Below are 18,248 nucleotides of genomic sequence, written 5' to 3'. Positions count from 1 at the left end.
TTATAATGTGCATGTATGGTGTGGATTTTTTTATTATATTATATAAAAATTTAATAGAAAATTATGAATCAATTTATTAACGTCCAAAAATCGTATAACATCATAATTAATTCAAATTAATAGACAAAATAATTCAATTTGTAATATCAATAATTTGGTGTGTCTTAGCCCATCTCGGAGATGAGACAAAAATAAAACCAAATACAGTGAACAATTTTGTGATACTTATCTGGTTAAACAAAATGTGAATAGAATTGGATTATGCTTATTTTGTTGATGAGACCTAACTCAATTAGTGAAATTAAATATCTCATGACTATAAGATCATGTGTTCGAACCCACCAACGTATGAAATGTTATTCTACTTTAATAATGGTTATCGTTCTACTTTAATAGTAAATGTTAATTATATATAGTTATATGATACTAATGATTAGTGTATGATTGTTATAATCGTTGATGTTTGAAATATGATACTTAATATTGACGATTATAATTGATTTAATAATAATAACGATAGTAACTCATCCTTTTCATTAAAAAAAAAGATTATTTTTTTTATTTAACTATCTAATCATATAATGAATATATTTAACTTATCAAACGATAGGTTCTAATTTAATCAAATCTGCTTAGGATCTTTTCTTACGTGAATTAAAAATGACAAGCCATGTACAAAATACTAATAAATAATAAAGAAAAAAAAGGACAAGATGAGCCTTTGATGCAGGAGTCCTTTATTAAAATACTAACAAATAATTAATAATTATCGATTAGGCCACACAACGATTGGTGTGATCATAATTTTTGTGAGTTTAGTTAAAATTTTTGTCATGACTCATATCAATAACAATAAATTATTTTTTTAATGGTGGATAAACTAAATTTTTATATTTATTTTATCTAATTATGATTAATAATAATTATTTATCACGATTTTTAATTATAATCATTAAAAGTAGAGATAATATAATTTTTTCCCCTAATGACCCCGATTGTCTAGATTATAAATAAATATTTAAATATCAATGACTTTTTTTTTTTAATTAATACATTGATGGTATTATTGTACACTTTATCAAAATATCCATATGAATAATTGCTTTTAACGGAAAATGATATGTCAAGCCCTCGTTTTGTACGAAAACGAAAGGGACAATTACATTACTTTTCATTGAAATTTGATGTAATTACACGTAATTTTTTATAATTTAAAAAATTATATCTAGCACTTCTGAGGCGTGCTTTCGTTAACAATAAATCCATCCGTTAGTCAAAATTAACTGAATTTGCTGATATTAACAAAAAAATTGAATGAAATTTGATATTTACTCTTGATTGACTTATTGCAAGTCAAATATTTTTTTCCGACCAAACTACCCTTATAACAATGAAGACATGCCACCTCACATGCATTAATACGTGAAGACATATGAGAGTAATTTAGTTATAAAAAAAATTATTTACCTGCAATAAATCAGTAATAAGTCAATTGGTATAAAATATAATTTTTCTTTTTTTGAATTTTTGATTAATATCAACAAATTCGGTGAATTTTGACTAACGAAAGGACTTATTTATTAGAAGGAAGCAAACCTTAGTAGATGTTAAATATAATTTTTTAAGCTTTAAAATTTCTATATAGTGACACCAAGCCTTAAGAAAAGAGTACGTAATTATCACAAAACAAAAATATTTTCAAAAAATTGAAATGAATAATTACCAAATGTTGATAGTCAACGTAAATCATGTGGAATGTCGGACTCAACACGCACTTTTTAAGAAGAGTCCAAATTCATATATATAGTATTGAGATCGACTAGGAATAAATTTGATGTTACGAGTTGATATTTTATTGGATTTACGAGTGTTTATTTTATTTATAGAGGTGCTTGTAATTTATTTATCATAAAACGTGTGGTTATTGATATAATTTTATATAAATTATTATAATTTATTTTTTATTATTAATTATATTGATGTATTGATTGAATTAAGTTTTTTCTTTAATATAATTTATTTATTATTATTAGTTATTTAATATTTTAATTAAATTAAAATATTTTCGTACCCTTATCAAATATTGATAAATGCCAATTATCAACCAATAAAATTAGTGCTCATGGAGAGGAAGAAAAATATATATTATTTGACCAGCTCCGCTAAAATATATATATCCATAAATTTATAATGAATTTCCTTTATATTTAATTATTAAAATTATAAGCACTTTTTTATTTTAATGATCGTCTAATAATTAGCTTAATTTTTTAGTCTTAATTACCCAAAATGCTTTTATGTGGACTATATTATAATTTTATTTATTTTTTAAAAAAGTTAATTTTTTTTTAAAAAATAAGTGGATATTACAAATTTTCAAATATTCCATCCATCTCGCCTATTTTTTTGTTTTCAAAATTTCTAGCTTTTTTGTTAATACAACAAAAGCAAAGTTGATAGTTTTCAAGACTTCATTCAACAGTACATAATTTCATCAAATATTATAGGATATTTATAATTTTTTAAACAACGAATCATATTTATAATTATACCATATATATCTATACGGTATATTAGGGAGATCATATTTTTGGTGTCTCCCGTTTCTTTGATCAATCTTTTATATTTTAATTTTAAAATTTATTTATTTATTTTGTTTTTTCACTTTCTATGTTCAAATAACTACTTCTTCCTCACTTATTATCCGCTCCATCCATATTTCTCTATATATGAATTTTCTTTTTTTGATTTATTTTTTCTATTTTATCTTAATCAATTCTAAAATATAAATTATTTTATACTCGCCACTTTCTATTTTGATTATAAATTACTATTTAATAAAAATATTATTTATTTGTACACGCTTCATTTCTACATTATAAATTAGGCCTGTACAATTCGATTAATCGATTCAAATCGAATCAATTTTTTGGTTAATAAAAAATTCGGTACATTGAAGTGGCGTACCGTATACCGTAATATTTTTATTTTTAATTATAAAATAATATATATAATAATATATTTATAATGTAATTTCTATTTTTTTATAAAAATATAAAATATATATATTAACATTTATTCGGTCGTACCTTAACCAAATAAAAAAATTTGTACGAATCGAATTGTACCAAATTTTTAAAATAAGTCAAATATCAGTATGAAGCGAAAATTCTATTCGACTGATTTTCGATCGATTAATCGATTTTTTTTGCACCCGTATTCTCAATCGATACATATATATACACACATACGCAACTCGGAAGCAGTATGGTACACAGTAGATGAGTATAGTATGTGTTGGCAAGTAGGCAAGTGTGAGTTGACCCGTCAACTTCACTGTTACGTGTTTCTTAGATGAATTTCCAGAAATTGGGGGACAGGCCGGCGGAACTACTGCGCATTTAAGAAGGCCGACTAGGGACCTATTTGCTGGTCAATTTCGTCTGCATGTGGATACAATAATGGAGGTTACAAGTTGCAAGCAAACTGTAGTATACATTGATTCGAGTTCGTTGTGCGCCTTGCGTTCTCCAAATAGTATCAAGATCTGATAAAAGAATAGGTCAATATGTTTGTTGGAAGATCTCCAACTAAATATTTCGATGCCTAAGTAAGTGAATTGATCGAAGTAGAAGATGAGAACTGAAGTTTAATGCAGATTTTTTTAGTGATCAATGTCTTATCATAAATGAAATACAAATGGTTTATTTATAGTGGCTGAAAGGGTCTACTTGCCTGTGTCGCGTATCTTGATCTTTCCTTATGTGTTGTCAAATAAATAAATGGCTCTCGTAGCAGGTCCTTGGAGCCGGATCGGTGGAGTGGGTCGGGGGACTAGACCCGGATCAAAGGGGCGCGGATTTTTAACATAATTCTTAATAAACACCATCTTTAAGGGTATTTATATTATTTTTTCAATAATTACAATAATCCCCCTGATCACAAATCATCATAATAGAATTATACTAAACGAACTTTATTTAGATTTAGCTCATAATTTAAATCAAACATAAATTCATTCGCATCATACTAAGAATTAGAGCTTCAATACCTATTCCAAAAAATTGCACGCCAAAATAATAAACAAAACATAAACTAACATGTATATGTATTTCTTACGCCAATATTCGAGAGGCAAACATGTATCGCTTTCTTTTCATCTACAATTCAATATATATCTTTTTTTAGAATAAGAACAACAAAAGCAATTATATCATATGATAACTAAAGAATAATAATCAAAGTGAAATACAACCTTCGTTTTTTTTCTCTAAAGTATTTTCTCAACCAATCTCCTCCAAAAATTAATGTTTGAACTGTATCTAACGTAAATGAATGGCGATATTATCAATAACACTACTTCCAACACTAAAAGTAGAGATAAAAGCAATAGTACGTAGTGAATGGCATAGGAAAAATATATCTTGCTATAATTGATAATATCTTGTAGTTAATTACATGAACTCTCCACCATTTTATGTCATCAAAATCTTTTCATTTTTGTTGTCCTTCTAGAACAAGTAACAATTTTCTTCCAAATACATATCGAGTCTTGTAACGCTGAATATATTCAACTTAAAAAAACTCACATATTCAGAGTAATGAGATGATTTGAATATTCCTAATATCTTGACTACGAGTGTTCAAAGTTCGGCAAACCGGTTGAAAATTGGCGAAATTGAATTATCGATTTGGTATTTACTTTGTTTTTTTTCTTCAAAAAAAAAAATCAACAAATTCAGTCAGTTTCAATTTTGTGGTTCGATAGGTTGAGGTGTTAGCAACAATCATGCGAGCAAGAGCGACTGAGGGACAATTTCATGAAGGGTCGACTGACCTAAGCGTTGAGGTGTGAATCTTGCTTCTTTTCCTAACCACAATTTTTCTTACATTTATAACTCCACTATTTGTCTCTTCTTGAATGCTATGGTACAATGTTTTGTGCTTTCCCTTTTTTATTTTCTGAGATCATCCATCTAAAAGATGTATAAATTGAAGTGTTTTAATCTGCAAAATATTTAGTAGGTTTGTATTTCTTGTAGAGAAATTGTTGGTCGCATGGTTTGCTGTTATTGCTAATTTTTTTTTTTTTTTTGATACACCTGTATAGATTAGATATTTCGTTATTGATAAAAATCAATAAAAACTTACTATAACAATCTCTAAGTTCAATTGCTTTACGATTCATATTTCAATATTGGAGCTCATATCATTATTCCTATCAAGTGTTGAGAATTCAATTCCATTTTTCTTCCATCTTGCAGATTAAGAGGAAGTTGTCGAAAGTGTTTATGTAAAATGAGCTAGTTGTAAGCTTTATCCTATTTGTGCACTAGTTGTAATATTAAAGAGGTTGTATTTAGTTCTTCTTTGCTAAGTTTGAACTAATTGTAGTGTTTATCCTTTTGAACTAATTCTGAACCAATACGAGATGTTTAGCTTATTTATGAATCTTATTGTCAAAGATGATCCGAAAGAATTAAATGAGTTGGTTGCGCTAGTTAGGTATATTAGTTAATCACCTGCAAGCCTTTGGAATGATCACGGGATCCGTGCCCTGCTTTCTTTTTTTTTAGTGTTAATTTGAAATAAAAACATTTTTCACAATCTTATTCATTAAAAAATGGGTAAGTTTTATATATAATTTATTTGCACTATTCCATTATAGATATATAACCATGTATATTTTTTCATATTGTACTTAATATCTCATATTTTTATATTTTTGCTAACTAGTATTACAGAAAAATACATTCATTATGACAAATAATTATAACTAAAGCATAAATTATTACAAAAATATTGATATGATTGTACATGATATCGACTCTATACTAAAAAATGCAAAAACTGCTCAACCCAATTAGATCGCAGAGTATGTTTTTGATGATTGTTGGGTTGGACTGGGACTAAACTTTATAAAAATTACAAACATTGATAACCTAAATACCCCAAACCGCACTGTGTACACTCCTATTGGGAAAAATATCAGCAATTGTGCTGCCGACAATAATCCATCGCTAAATCCATTTTAAAACCATAATTGCATTTTGCAGTGGACAACATTAAGCATAAAAAAATCATTGCAATGGAATTGATAATTGCCACCAACTGTCTTCATTGCAAAAGTTACGGCAATATTGCTGTGACAAAACAGTATGTTGTAGATTGTTGCAAAATCTGTGACAAGAAAGTTCATGAAGTTGCAAGTTTCTGTTGCAATAGTCGTTGCAGATTATTTGCAAGAGATGTAATATATAAATCCATTGCAAACTTGCAGTGACAGAAATTCATTGCAGTTTACAAAGGAAAGTGCTCGTGGCAACATTTCGACACGAATTTTGCGACGAGTTATCACAATTGTAGGTCATCCTACCGTTGACCAAAATTTATAACGAAATATTATAACAGATAATTCATTACAAAAATTTATTATTAATTTACAATAGAATTTGCCACGAAAATTAAAAATAATTAAACTTTCGTTGCAAAATCATAGCAAAAGTCATTGCAAATTTGCAATGGAAGTGTCCATTGCAAAAAATTTATAGCTATAAGTCTATTTTTTTAGTGTCTCTCCTACAATTTTTTTTTTTTTGTAAAATTTAAATATCTTATTTCCCATTGATTGCAAATAACACTGATCACCAGAAACAATTAAAAAGTGAACATCTTTGGAGGGTGCAACACATATTAATTAAATAAAGAAAGAAAGATATGTAATCCCCCAAAGGGGTGCCAAGGATAGTGTTTGTTTTAAATAAAATTTTTATAATAATTGAAATTATATTTAGGAGAATGATTGCAATAGATATATTTTAAGGATGTAAATAATAATGTTATTATCGTCATTAAAAAATTAGTCCATATTATGAGGGGCTATTTTGTTACATTTTATAGTTTAGGGGTGTAAATGCACTTTATGTATAGTTCAAGATGCAAAATGTATTTAACTCATTTTTTTTGTCATGGTTTTTAGCCACAACAAATATTTTAACCACAATCGTAAAAATTATAGCCAACAAGCGTTACGTGACCATGGTCAATAACTATTTGTTGTGACTGTTTATTTTTAACCATAGTAATTAGTCATAATTAAATATTATATTTCTTCTAATAATATATTATATTAATTTTGTTGGCACGTGGAATCCAGATTTTAGATTTTCCAATTTAAATGTTATTATATTTTTTTTATTTAATATATATATATATTGTGTGTGTAAAATATCTATCAAAATAAAATAAATAATATAATCTTTATATTCATAAAGTGTGTATATTAATTAGAATAGAAAACAAAACAGACTTTGAATAGAAAATGTAATCTGTGTCGAATCACTAAAGAACGAAAGCAAAATTGCTGCGACCAACTTTTCCCCCTCCTATTCATCTTTACTTTATTTAAATCACCCTCCAAATATTAAATGCTACTGCTTTCTTGATGACTTTGTGTTATAGTGAGATGGGGAATTGTCTGTTCGTCGGAGGGATGGGAGACGGCCACCAATCAGTAATTAGAGTTGCGACATCAAACGGCGTAATGGAATTTCATGCACCAGTCACCGTTGAATCCATCATCGATGAGTTCCCTGGCCACGAAATATTCCGGAGCCATGATCTCTTCTGGACGCCACTTCCCCACAGCCAAGAACTCCTCGTTGGCGAGTCGTATCGTTTGCTTCCTCTGATGGACCTTACCAACGGAGGATTAACGCCGGCCCGTATGGGATGCGTGAGGTCGAACAGCACGCCGCAGAGAATGGCTGCTCCGCAGTATAGGATGTCGTTCGACAGCCGGGGATTGGAGAAGAGGTTGCCGGAGGATCAGGAGGGTCAAGTGCGGCGCGGGTTTTGGAAAGTGAAGGTGGTTATAAGGCCGGAGCAGCTGCTGGAGATTTTGTCGGAGGAGGGGAAGACGGAGGAGCTGATTGAGAGTGTCAGAACGGTGGCGAAATGCGGGACTGTGTTCGCCGGAGGATTTTCCGATCAGTGGAGTCTTTCCAGCAGCAAAAATACAGCATCTTCCAACAAGGATAGCTTGCTAAGTTTTAATTAGTGCAAACTGCAAACAACAGTTATTGTAGTTTTTCTTTGTGGATTGAATTTTCTATGTCATTTTCATTTTGTATTTTTTATATTATTTAATATATACGTACTATGTATAAAATATTTTATTAAATAAAATATTTATAAATAAAAATATGTATTATATGCATATACATATTATATATGTATTACATGTATAAATAATATTATTTTTATACATGTATATATTAAATAAAATTTTAATTTAAATGCTTGAGTCAAGTCAATTATAATAAAAAAATAGAAATTTATCATGGCTATCCTAATAGATTTCAAAGTTGAATGCTTGGTTGTAAAATTAATCTTGTGTGATCAATGATTAACATAATGATTGTGTGATATACTCTCGAGTCGGAATTCTTCTATACCGATTTCTTCCTCATAATTTATCTTTACTTTTTGTTTAGTTTATATTAGTTAGTAATAATTTTTAATTCAAACTCCTCCCATTCGGTTACCACAATTTGACTAAACAATTAATCTAGTTCTCTGGGGATTCAACCTAGTTTCACTATTGTTACAGTGTATAATCAGTAATTAATCTTAACGGCTTCGACAACCGATCAGTATTTTCTATTCCTCTTTTTCATTTATCCTTAGCCACTTGTTATTACGCATGGTGTACGGTTTCTTTCTGCATTTCAATTACATCGAACATCCCTGAATTATCAAATGGAACATCCCTTTGATCCGATTAATCATAAATTACTGCTTTAGTTGTGCGTTATTTCACCCTTAAGCCGTGTTCTTGAGTGGATCCACTCATGTTCAGGTCCACCATATTGAGGTGTTGGAGTAGTCGGAAACTCCTTTAGTGCGCCCATCTTAGGTCATTAGCAGGCTGCAGGTGGCCTGATTGCTGAACTCTTATAATTGGGTTAGGGGTGCCCTGATCTTCTTGTTGGGCCACACACAATTGTGGGCTTTCTTCCTGATTGGGCCTTGGAAGGTTGAGATTACAAACCGCCGGAAACTAGATCGGAAGTTGGGCTGGATTCCTTGGGCTTTGAATACTGCGGCCCGCAGGTTTTATCGTTGGTAGACTTGGGACTTGTGATTTTGATAGAAATTCGTGATTTAGCCCAATATAGTCCAAACTCAAATTAACACTACAGCATATTTAATTATTTCAGATATTATAAATTACTATTGTCTAAAAATCATAACAAAGCAATTATATATGTTTATCATGATCAAATAAAATTAATATTAAAAAAATTAATTAAATTTTGACCACCGTTAATTAATTAATATTCATCGTAATTTTACTTATGACCAAATATATATCATAATTTTTAGTTGTAGCTAATGCTTTGACCTCACTTGTATAAACAATGATCAATAATCATTGTGTAACCGTGGTTAATTAGTATTCATCACAATTTTTTTTAATCATGATAATTGATCATAACGAAAAGTCATATTTCTTCTAGCGTAATTACGAAATTATATATCAAAAGTCTATAATTATTTTTTCTAGGATGCATTATTTTAATTAATTGTGCAATCGATGGGGCCAAATTTAGCTTATTTAGTGTCGGAAGAAAATTCAAAAGATGTAACGAAAGTGGTAAATGCTATATATACATTTGAATGAGAAACAAAATGTTGTCAAGGGTTAGAGTAATTATTTTTGAATGATTAATAAATTTGAGGGGTTTTTGTGTAAAATGCATGCGATCAATCTATTATTGTTCACAGTTTAATTATATTACGATTCACTTAGTAATTTTCAAATTCATTATAAGTTCAATATATCCATCTCGAGTAGAATGCATTTTTCGTCCTATATTTTTTAGGGATGAAAGAAATTAGACTGAATGTAATATTTTATTTTTTTTTAAAAATAATTATTATCCTCAATTGCAAAATCAAAGTACGATTGGATTAAAAAATGCCACCATAATTACAGGACCAAAAATGCATTTTTCCAATCTATTCTATACCATTAGCTTAAACACATAAATTAATTGTTGGTTTGAAAAAAATAATCTCACACCCTTTTAGAAGCAAAGTTATAAATGGAAAAGAGAACATATATTGCCACCTAAATCAGCTGATCTTAGGATCCCTAAAATTATGAAAATAATTAAACGTGATAATTGAGTTTTATTTTTCTAGGCAAAAATTGACTATAATATATAAACATTAATTGCTTGTCGCATAAATTAGGGCAATCAACAAAAGTTAGGAACACGAGCAATTCTTTCTCAAATCAAATCTGATCAGATCAAACCAATCACACAACAAATATGATATACTTGTCGTGTGATCGGTCACCTTTATTAAATTATACATCAATCACACGACATGAGTATCCATTTGCTATATAATTAATTCAAGTCTGACCAAAGTGGATTTGAATCAAAATATAAGACCGTAAATTTATTTTAGTATTATCCAAGACAACATGAAAAATCCAATTATTTGTACATCGAGTAATTGCTTTCCTTTTACTCAACAACATTGACGATAATTAAGGTACGAACTAATTAATGAACTTTCTCTATGATGACAGGACTTGAAGTTGAGAAAAAGTGAAACAAAATTTACCATTAATAACACTTTCCAGTTCAGGCCAAAAACCTATTCAATCACATTTATGAACAAAACCCTTTGTAGGAATAAAGTTCAGTTCTACATACATGAGAACACAGAGCATTGGTTTTTACATGTGTTGTCGGAGTCCAGCAGCACCATGCGAAAATATAATTTCGGCCAAGGAAATTGAAATAATGGTTCGATGCTTTTTTGCACTAAAAAATATGGATTGTTTTCTATGCTATAAACGAGCCTGGTTTTAGCTCTGATCAGAATATTTGTCATAATTTTCAGTTGTAACTAATACTATAGTCTCGTATATTGTGAAGTTGTGGTTAATTATGAGAATAATCCACCACACATGATGCGACCTAAAGGCCTAAACAACAAAATGACGAATTATTAATTTTATGAGAGTAATAGTTTGACAAACATTTATTATTTGCTTCAATTTGTCATAAACAAAAAAAGAAGTTATATGTCAAGACTTCCACTATGATTATTTGCCAAAAAAGGGATGAACTAATTATTGTTATTATTATTTTGTTTTATAAAAAGTTGATATTAGCTAGAAGGGTCTTATAATATGCAAGTTGTTTAGGTTTTTTTTTTTATAATAATATATATATATATATAGATATAATTGGAGAGGATATGTCGTACGTACGTATAATTAAAGGCATCTTCGGTTATGTCATTCGGCAACAACTGATCATGCACGTTGCTATAAATCATTAAGTAATAATTAGACAATTGCGAATCTCTTTATGTCTTAAAAAGCAGCTTTATGCAGATTCTTAGTGAAGACCATAACCCTCTCATACAACAGCCTCGAAACTCGATCTCGATTAGTGTCCAAAACCTTACAACTTTAATCTGCAGTAAGCCGGACATATTCTGCATATTATACAATTCCTCTTTTTTTTTCTTTGTAGTCAGCGACAAATTATTTTCTATTTTCATATATTTAGATTACTTGTTTTTTTTTTTCGTCAACTGAAACTAATGCCGTTCAATTTTTTTCAAGTGATCCTTATATTCTTACTTACTATATATTATTTATTATTTTAATGATCGTTGAATCTTTTTTTAGTGTGTAAAAATTTTAGAATCTAATTAATTCATCTTAAAATAAAAATAAAATTCTCCAACCCCAATGCATACAATAACATGGAAAAGAAAAAATAATACGAAATCCAAAAGAAATAACAAAAATCAATTTGATCTTGTAGTTACTAATTATAATTAGATTATATTTATACATACAACTAGATGACACTATGATGATGTGGACAATCAGTCACCAAAGCATAGCCAATCTACATGCGTAGGCTCTTTAGAACGTTGAAATTTGTCGTAAACGCACATTATAATCACGATTTCAAAATCATATAATAAGAAAAAGAAATTCATAAAAGAGAAATTAATTAATTATACAAAAGTACTCCAATTACTGTATGGAGAAAAAAGTTGAGTTGACATAAAATAAATAAAATAAAAGGATACAATTAGTAGGGAATGTGCATTATTAGACACTATTATTATAGGTAGGTAGGTAGCTAGCAAGAGTTAAGTAAAAAATTGGGTGGTCTCCAATCCCAACAGTTTGATGTGTGCATGATAACTAAGAGGTAGAAATGAGAATGATGGAAGAGTGATACTGATAACAACCCTGAATTTTTGAGCTTGCTTCTCATGCAAACTACACCATCACATTCACTAGCTACACCATAAATAATTAAGTTTATAATAAATTAATATTATAAGTTTCTGTATTTAATTTGTAAAATGATCTTAGTTGAACATGTTGCGGGGCTGAAAAAAATAATTTCAAGTTACACGACACTCGAGATAATTAATTATTAAAAATTTGGTAGAATTCAATTCATAATGTATATATAATCAATGAATTAAATTATATTTTATTTTATTTTATTTTGTGAGATCTATTAATAATTTATGATCACGACTTGGCCATTTTTGCTGAAAAAAAATTAACTTTTTTAGTAAAATCACGACTCGACATATTAATATTAACATATTTTAAAAAATTATATTAATATATTTTTTAATAAAAAATAAATAACCCTGAGTTGGGCTGTCTTTAATGTAAAGTCTATCACATATACAATTAAATAAGTTCAATTATTATAAAGACATTAAATTTGTAAATTCAAAATACGTATTCTGAAGTCACAAAACATACAAATGACATTCATTCTATGATTATCTCTCAAGTTTCAAGAAACATTCTCTAGTATAAACTATAAATACCAACTATTTGAGCTTTCGAGTTTTGATGTATTATAACTTTATGAACTTCAAAACCTACAACAAAAAAAATATGTATTACCAAAATTCATATTTCGTGTAATTATAAAAGGACATAAAGAATATAAATATACCATGTTCATGAATTTCAATCATCAATTTCATGTGCTATGCTTGAGCTTGCAACCATAAACTTTGCAAAGGTAATCCATAATTGTTAACACAAAAACGTTGTACATGTGTTATCACTTTTAATGGAAAATAAAAAATTACTAACAGAAATATATAAAGAAATTAAAGCAATAGAAAAGTAGTGTACCTTCATGCATTTTTTCATACTTCTTGTGCTCACCTACTACCTATTCAATATTAATTGGTTTTTAACACAACCAGCTTTAAGTACATATGAGGGCTTCTACTATTTTTGGATCTAAAGAGTTCCTATAGAGATCAAGTAGTAGTCGACCACTTGTGCTAAATGCTTGCTCAGAGCTAATGGTGGATATAGGAGTAGCCAAAATATCCTTCGACACTAGAGAAAGAATTAGATATCTTGAAGAGTTTGTCTTCCACCAATTTAAGATATCAAAAGCCTCATCCCTTTTCTCATGAGGTTTACTTAAATATTGTAACAACTCTGGTTTACGTTGTACATTCTCATTTTCTTCTAAGTGTTTGTCAAATCCTGACTCTATAAGCTTGATTACATCTCCAAATTCATCAACTTCAGAATCTTGAATTGTTGGCTAGGAGTATCACTCCTAACTTGCGAAGTATGAGAATCATAAGGTTTCAAGTAATAATAACAGAGGTCATTTAATGCATGCTCAATATTTCTCTCCAAATTCAATGCATTAGAGCTCTCAATCCCGTACATAAAATTCAAACAATAAGACACACACTTCATCTTATAACGAGGATCAAGTACCATGACAACAAACAACGACTCATTCATATTTTTAATATTTGACCAATATTTATCAAACTTTGTTTCATTCTTGTAACCATCTCTGCAAGAAAATGTCCTTACTTTTGACCAAATTTGCAATATTAGCACATATGCTCGCCAATTCATGAAAGAATGTGTTTGATGTGATATATGAACACACTAACATCTTTAAAGTGATAGAGTAAAATAATTTAAAAATTTCACAAAATGCCGAGCATCCATCCAATCTTGAAAACTAGGAGGACCAATTAAAAGTTTCCCCCTACTTTTCCACTTCTCATTATCAACAAAATCTTCAACATCATCATAGTTATCAAAGTAACGAGCATATGCGTTATCTTTCCTTTCTAACCGCTTAAAAGCCCATTCAAATTTTTCAACATGATCCAACATCAAGTATATCGAGTTCCACCTCCTACCACCGATGTCAAGACTCACAAAATGTTTTGATTCATCATATCAACACATTTTTGAAAATTCGGAACCTGGAAGGAGAAGACCTCACATATTTGATTGCATTGTGAATCCTGATAATACATTTACTTTGATCATTTAAGCCATCTTTCACAGTGAGATTCACAATATGTGCACAACACCTCACATGCAAGAATCTTTTATCAAGAATCGATCTTTTTCATTTGGTATTTCTTTTCAAGTAATCAATAATAAGATCAATTGATGAGGCATTATCAACTATAAGAGTTCAAACGTCTTCGATATTCCACTCCTCTATGACTTTTCCTATTGCGGCTTCTTTGTGATTCTCAACCACAAAGTTCAAAATTCTCTTTTGCAATTTCCATGAATCATCAATCCAATGAGCAGTAAGCCACATATAATTTAAATTTTAAATTGACGTCCAGGTAGCAGTGGTAAGACATAAACATTGTGATTTTAAAAGTTTTTTCACTGCTTTGTTCTTTTCAACATAGAGAGTTTCATGCAATCTCTCGCAACAGTGATGTGACTTGGAATTACAAATTTAAGTTGTAAAGCTTGAGAATAAGCTCTAAAACCCTCCCCCTCTACCATTTTGAAAGGTAGTTCATCAATGACCATCTTTGCTAAAAAAATTTCTAATTCCTTCAATGTCTAACTTTTTTTGTTTTACCAAATGCACTATCATTTTCTATTTCTAGCTTAGCAAAGTCTGTAATTGATTTTTTAGGCTTATACTTTTTGTGGGGGTACTTAGTACATCTGTTCTCTAAATTTAGAAGAGAATCAGAAATCTCAAACAATATAATTAAAAGTGGAGTGAAGGCATTGAACAGTTTGCAGAAGACTCTTTGTCTTATTTTATTTCTCAATTTTTTTTAATTATTAAAAGATTATCTATTTATATAATAAAATATTGTTATTATACCATACATGATATGCATATAATACATATATATTACATTAATTTATTGCATGGTAAGTGGAGAAAATGTTTTATTATGTTTAATAGTAAAAGAAGATTTTCTGTTTTCAATGAAAGAAATAAGATAATTTTTCAAATTAATTAAAGATAACAGTCTTAACACTATAAATTGACAATATAATGATAATTTACACATTTTTATTAATTGATTATTTATAAAATCTAAAGTGCTAAGAATATGTGTGTAGTAATTAATGTAATTACTATACATGGTTACATATTATTTTAAAGAAGAATACAAATAAATTTAAAAAAGTTACCAATTTGATATTTTTATGAATAATATTATAAGATTGTGAAAAATTCATATTTTTGATTAAATTATATAGGAAATTGATCATAATAATATAAAAATATTAAAAGAATATTATTTAAACTAAAATAAGATATTAAGATGATACCTTTATAAAAAATTCTAATTTTTTATATTATTGCTATTATCGCAATGTTTGCGGTCCACGTAAGTATAAATTCAAATCCGATTGCTAAATTATGATTTTTCTTTTTTTTAATAGCCAAGACCAACCCAACTCACCCTTAACCCATTAATTACGATGCATTAGGTTAGGTCGATCAATAATTTCATTGAACACCCCAAGAACCATGGTTGAGTTGCGCCTGGAAGGGCTCAGTGCCTAGTTGAGACCCATACCCCACATCAGATATTAGTAATCACGACAAAAAATCATACTTCTTGCAATAAAATTACTGACGGAAGCTCAAATAAGTTGGATAAAAGGTTTGAACAAATTAACTTAATTATAGGACTTGACTAATTCATGGTGCAGGCCTATAAGATTGTGCCGTCACCCCACGTCAGTATGTTCTCTGACTAACCTGATCGGGCATTGAAATGTTTGTATCTGCAGGTGAAAGTGGTCGTGTCGGGAAGACTTATGAGAGAAGAAGGATTAATGAAATAATTAGGGAATGAGAAATTAAAGTAGAAGCAACAAATGAGAAAGGGTGGATATGGTGGGAATTAAAGATAAGGAGGCAGAGAGAGAAAAAAGGGCGATGGTGGTGAGTGAGTGAGTGAATAAAGGGGAGAAGTGGTTGCTTCGTCAATTAATATTTGTTGGCTAAAATTCATGATTAAAGTTAGAATTCTAGGAATTAAAGGAAATATCATCATTATATTAAGACGAGGGCAATGACCTCATAACGGTATTAAAGTTAGAATTTTAGTGATGTTATTTTCGTTAATAATTTATCATATCACTAATTAAGTGGTTTGTTGTGTGTGTGTGTTTGTCGCCCGCGCATGTTAGAAGAAAATTTACTATTATCGATATTTTAATAATTATGAATTAAAAATTATAGTAAATAATTATTATTAATCATCACTATGATACATTATGTTAATATCTAAAAAAGTTCGAAATGGGAAGTAAATTTATTGGTGATAGTAACGAATTTAGCAAGTGATAAGGATTTTAAGTTTTTGTGATTTTCAAATTAACATTAGGAACGAAATATAATTGGTACGGAATTTTAATGTTGCAAAATTTTGTAGCTGGCCTTAACAAAATATTTGAAAGTTCCCTAAAAAAAATTACTAACAAATATTTGCATTGGGTGAAATTTCTAGCAAAATTAGGAATAAAAATATTTAATGTTAAAATCAGCAATAAACAGATTATCAAGTAAATATTTTTTCTTGCTAAATTCGTTGCTAGCGTAAATTAACAATGAATTTTCACTATTTAGTAAAAAGTTTGTGTTGCTACTAATAACATTCGACCAATGAAGTAGCCAACAGCCATAGCCAGCCATTTTTTTGCCCCTTGCTTAGCCAATACCGTTGTTACTCTGACAATAGCCTCCCCGTTCTATTCTCCGATGAAATAATCTTGAGCGTTTTCCTTGGGGATTCTCGAAACCCCTCCACAGCAGGATTTGCGTGGTTAGGGTTAATCTGCACGAATCTGACAAATGTAGGTTGACTCACACTCTACATGTCGTCTTTGGCCCCCTCCAAAGTAGTTAATGCCTTTGAAAGAGCGAGTTAAAACGCGAAGAAAAAAAACCTTCTTTCCTTTGAATTCCAATTCAAGTAGAGCAAACTAAGTTCAATTATTTTATTTATAGCAAACAAGTAGTTAGCTTATTAGAATCAAAGTAAATAAGAATGGAGTATTCTCTTGTGACCTAAGATCTAATTCTAGAAAGAGCAAAAGTTGCGGATAACTTTTTTTTTTTTACTTAGATTCCCGATTACTAATTAAGAGGTCTTTATTAACAAGATAAATGCATGTGTTCTTCCTTTCGTGAAAGTAGGCAAATAAAATAAATTTCGTCTCACGTATATAATTATAATCAAATTTAAATATAAAAAAGATAGATATATAGTTTTGTCCCACCCTTGTCGTATTTTTATTGGGCAAGTTACCGGCAAGTGAGACACCAACAACAATGTTGGAACGGGCAGATAGGTAGGTTTACTCGTACTCTATCGAGGTATCCCTGGGCAAAATTGCCATAGAAGCCAGTGCACCCCAAAATTGCCCATCATAGAGAGAGGAGCAGCCTTAGCCTATCGATCCCATCCCTCCCCATAGCGGTGAACCCAACTGAGAGAGATAGGGAATTAGAGACATTTGTTTTTCTTTTCTTTTCTTTTTTTCTTTTTTGAGTTCAAATGCATTAAGAAGGGTTTATATCTATTTCTATAATAGTTTGTCGTTTTTTTGTCACATTTGAACATATTCATTAATTTGAATGATTAATGTCTTGAATCAGCACTTGAATTTGAATGGTATTAATTATGTAATGAATCAGATAAAATATAATGATATGCAATCTTTTTTATTATGTGCTACCTTATAGTTCTCCAAGACACGAATTTGAAGTTATGATTTCAAATTTAAATTTTTACTATATTTTATTGAATGTTAATAACTTTCAAATTCTTTGATTTAAAATTTAAAACTATCAATCTAAATGAAATCCAAAATCATTTGTAACGCTAAAAAG

General features: G+C 29.3%; 1 protein-coding gene across 1 annotated transcript; it reads left to right on the top strand.

Moving 5' to 3' along the window:
• Positions 7,341-8,147, top strand: LOC105156299. Its single transcript, XM_011072396.2, has one exon. The coding sequence runs from the start codon at positions 7,445-7,447 to the stop codon at positions 8,057-8,059; it is 615 nt and encodes a 204-aa protein (XP_011070698.2). The 5' UTR covers positions 7,341-7,444; the 3' UTR covers positions 8,060-8,147.

Source organism: Sesamum indicum, linkage group LG2, assembly GCF_000512975.1.
Source record: "Sesamum indicum cultivar Zhongzhi No. 13 linkage group LG2, S_indicum_v1.0, whole genome shotgun sequence".
In the NCBI taxonomy this organism is placed as follows: Eukaryota; Viridiplantae; Streptophyta; class Magnoliopsida; order Lamiales; family Pedaliaceae; genus Sesamum; species Sesamum indicum.
Note: the sequence above shows the minus strand (reverse complement) of the source record. Positions and strands in the feature narration are given on the sequence as shown.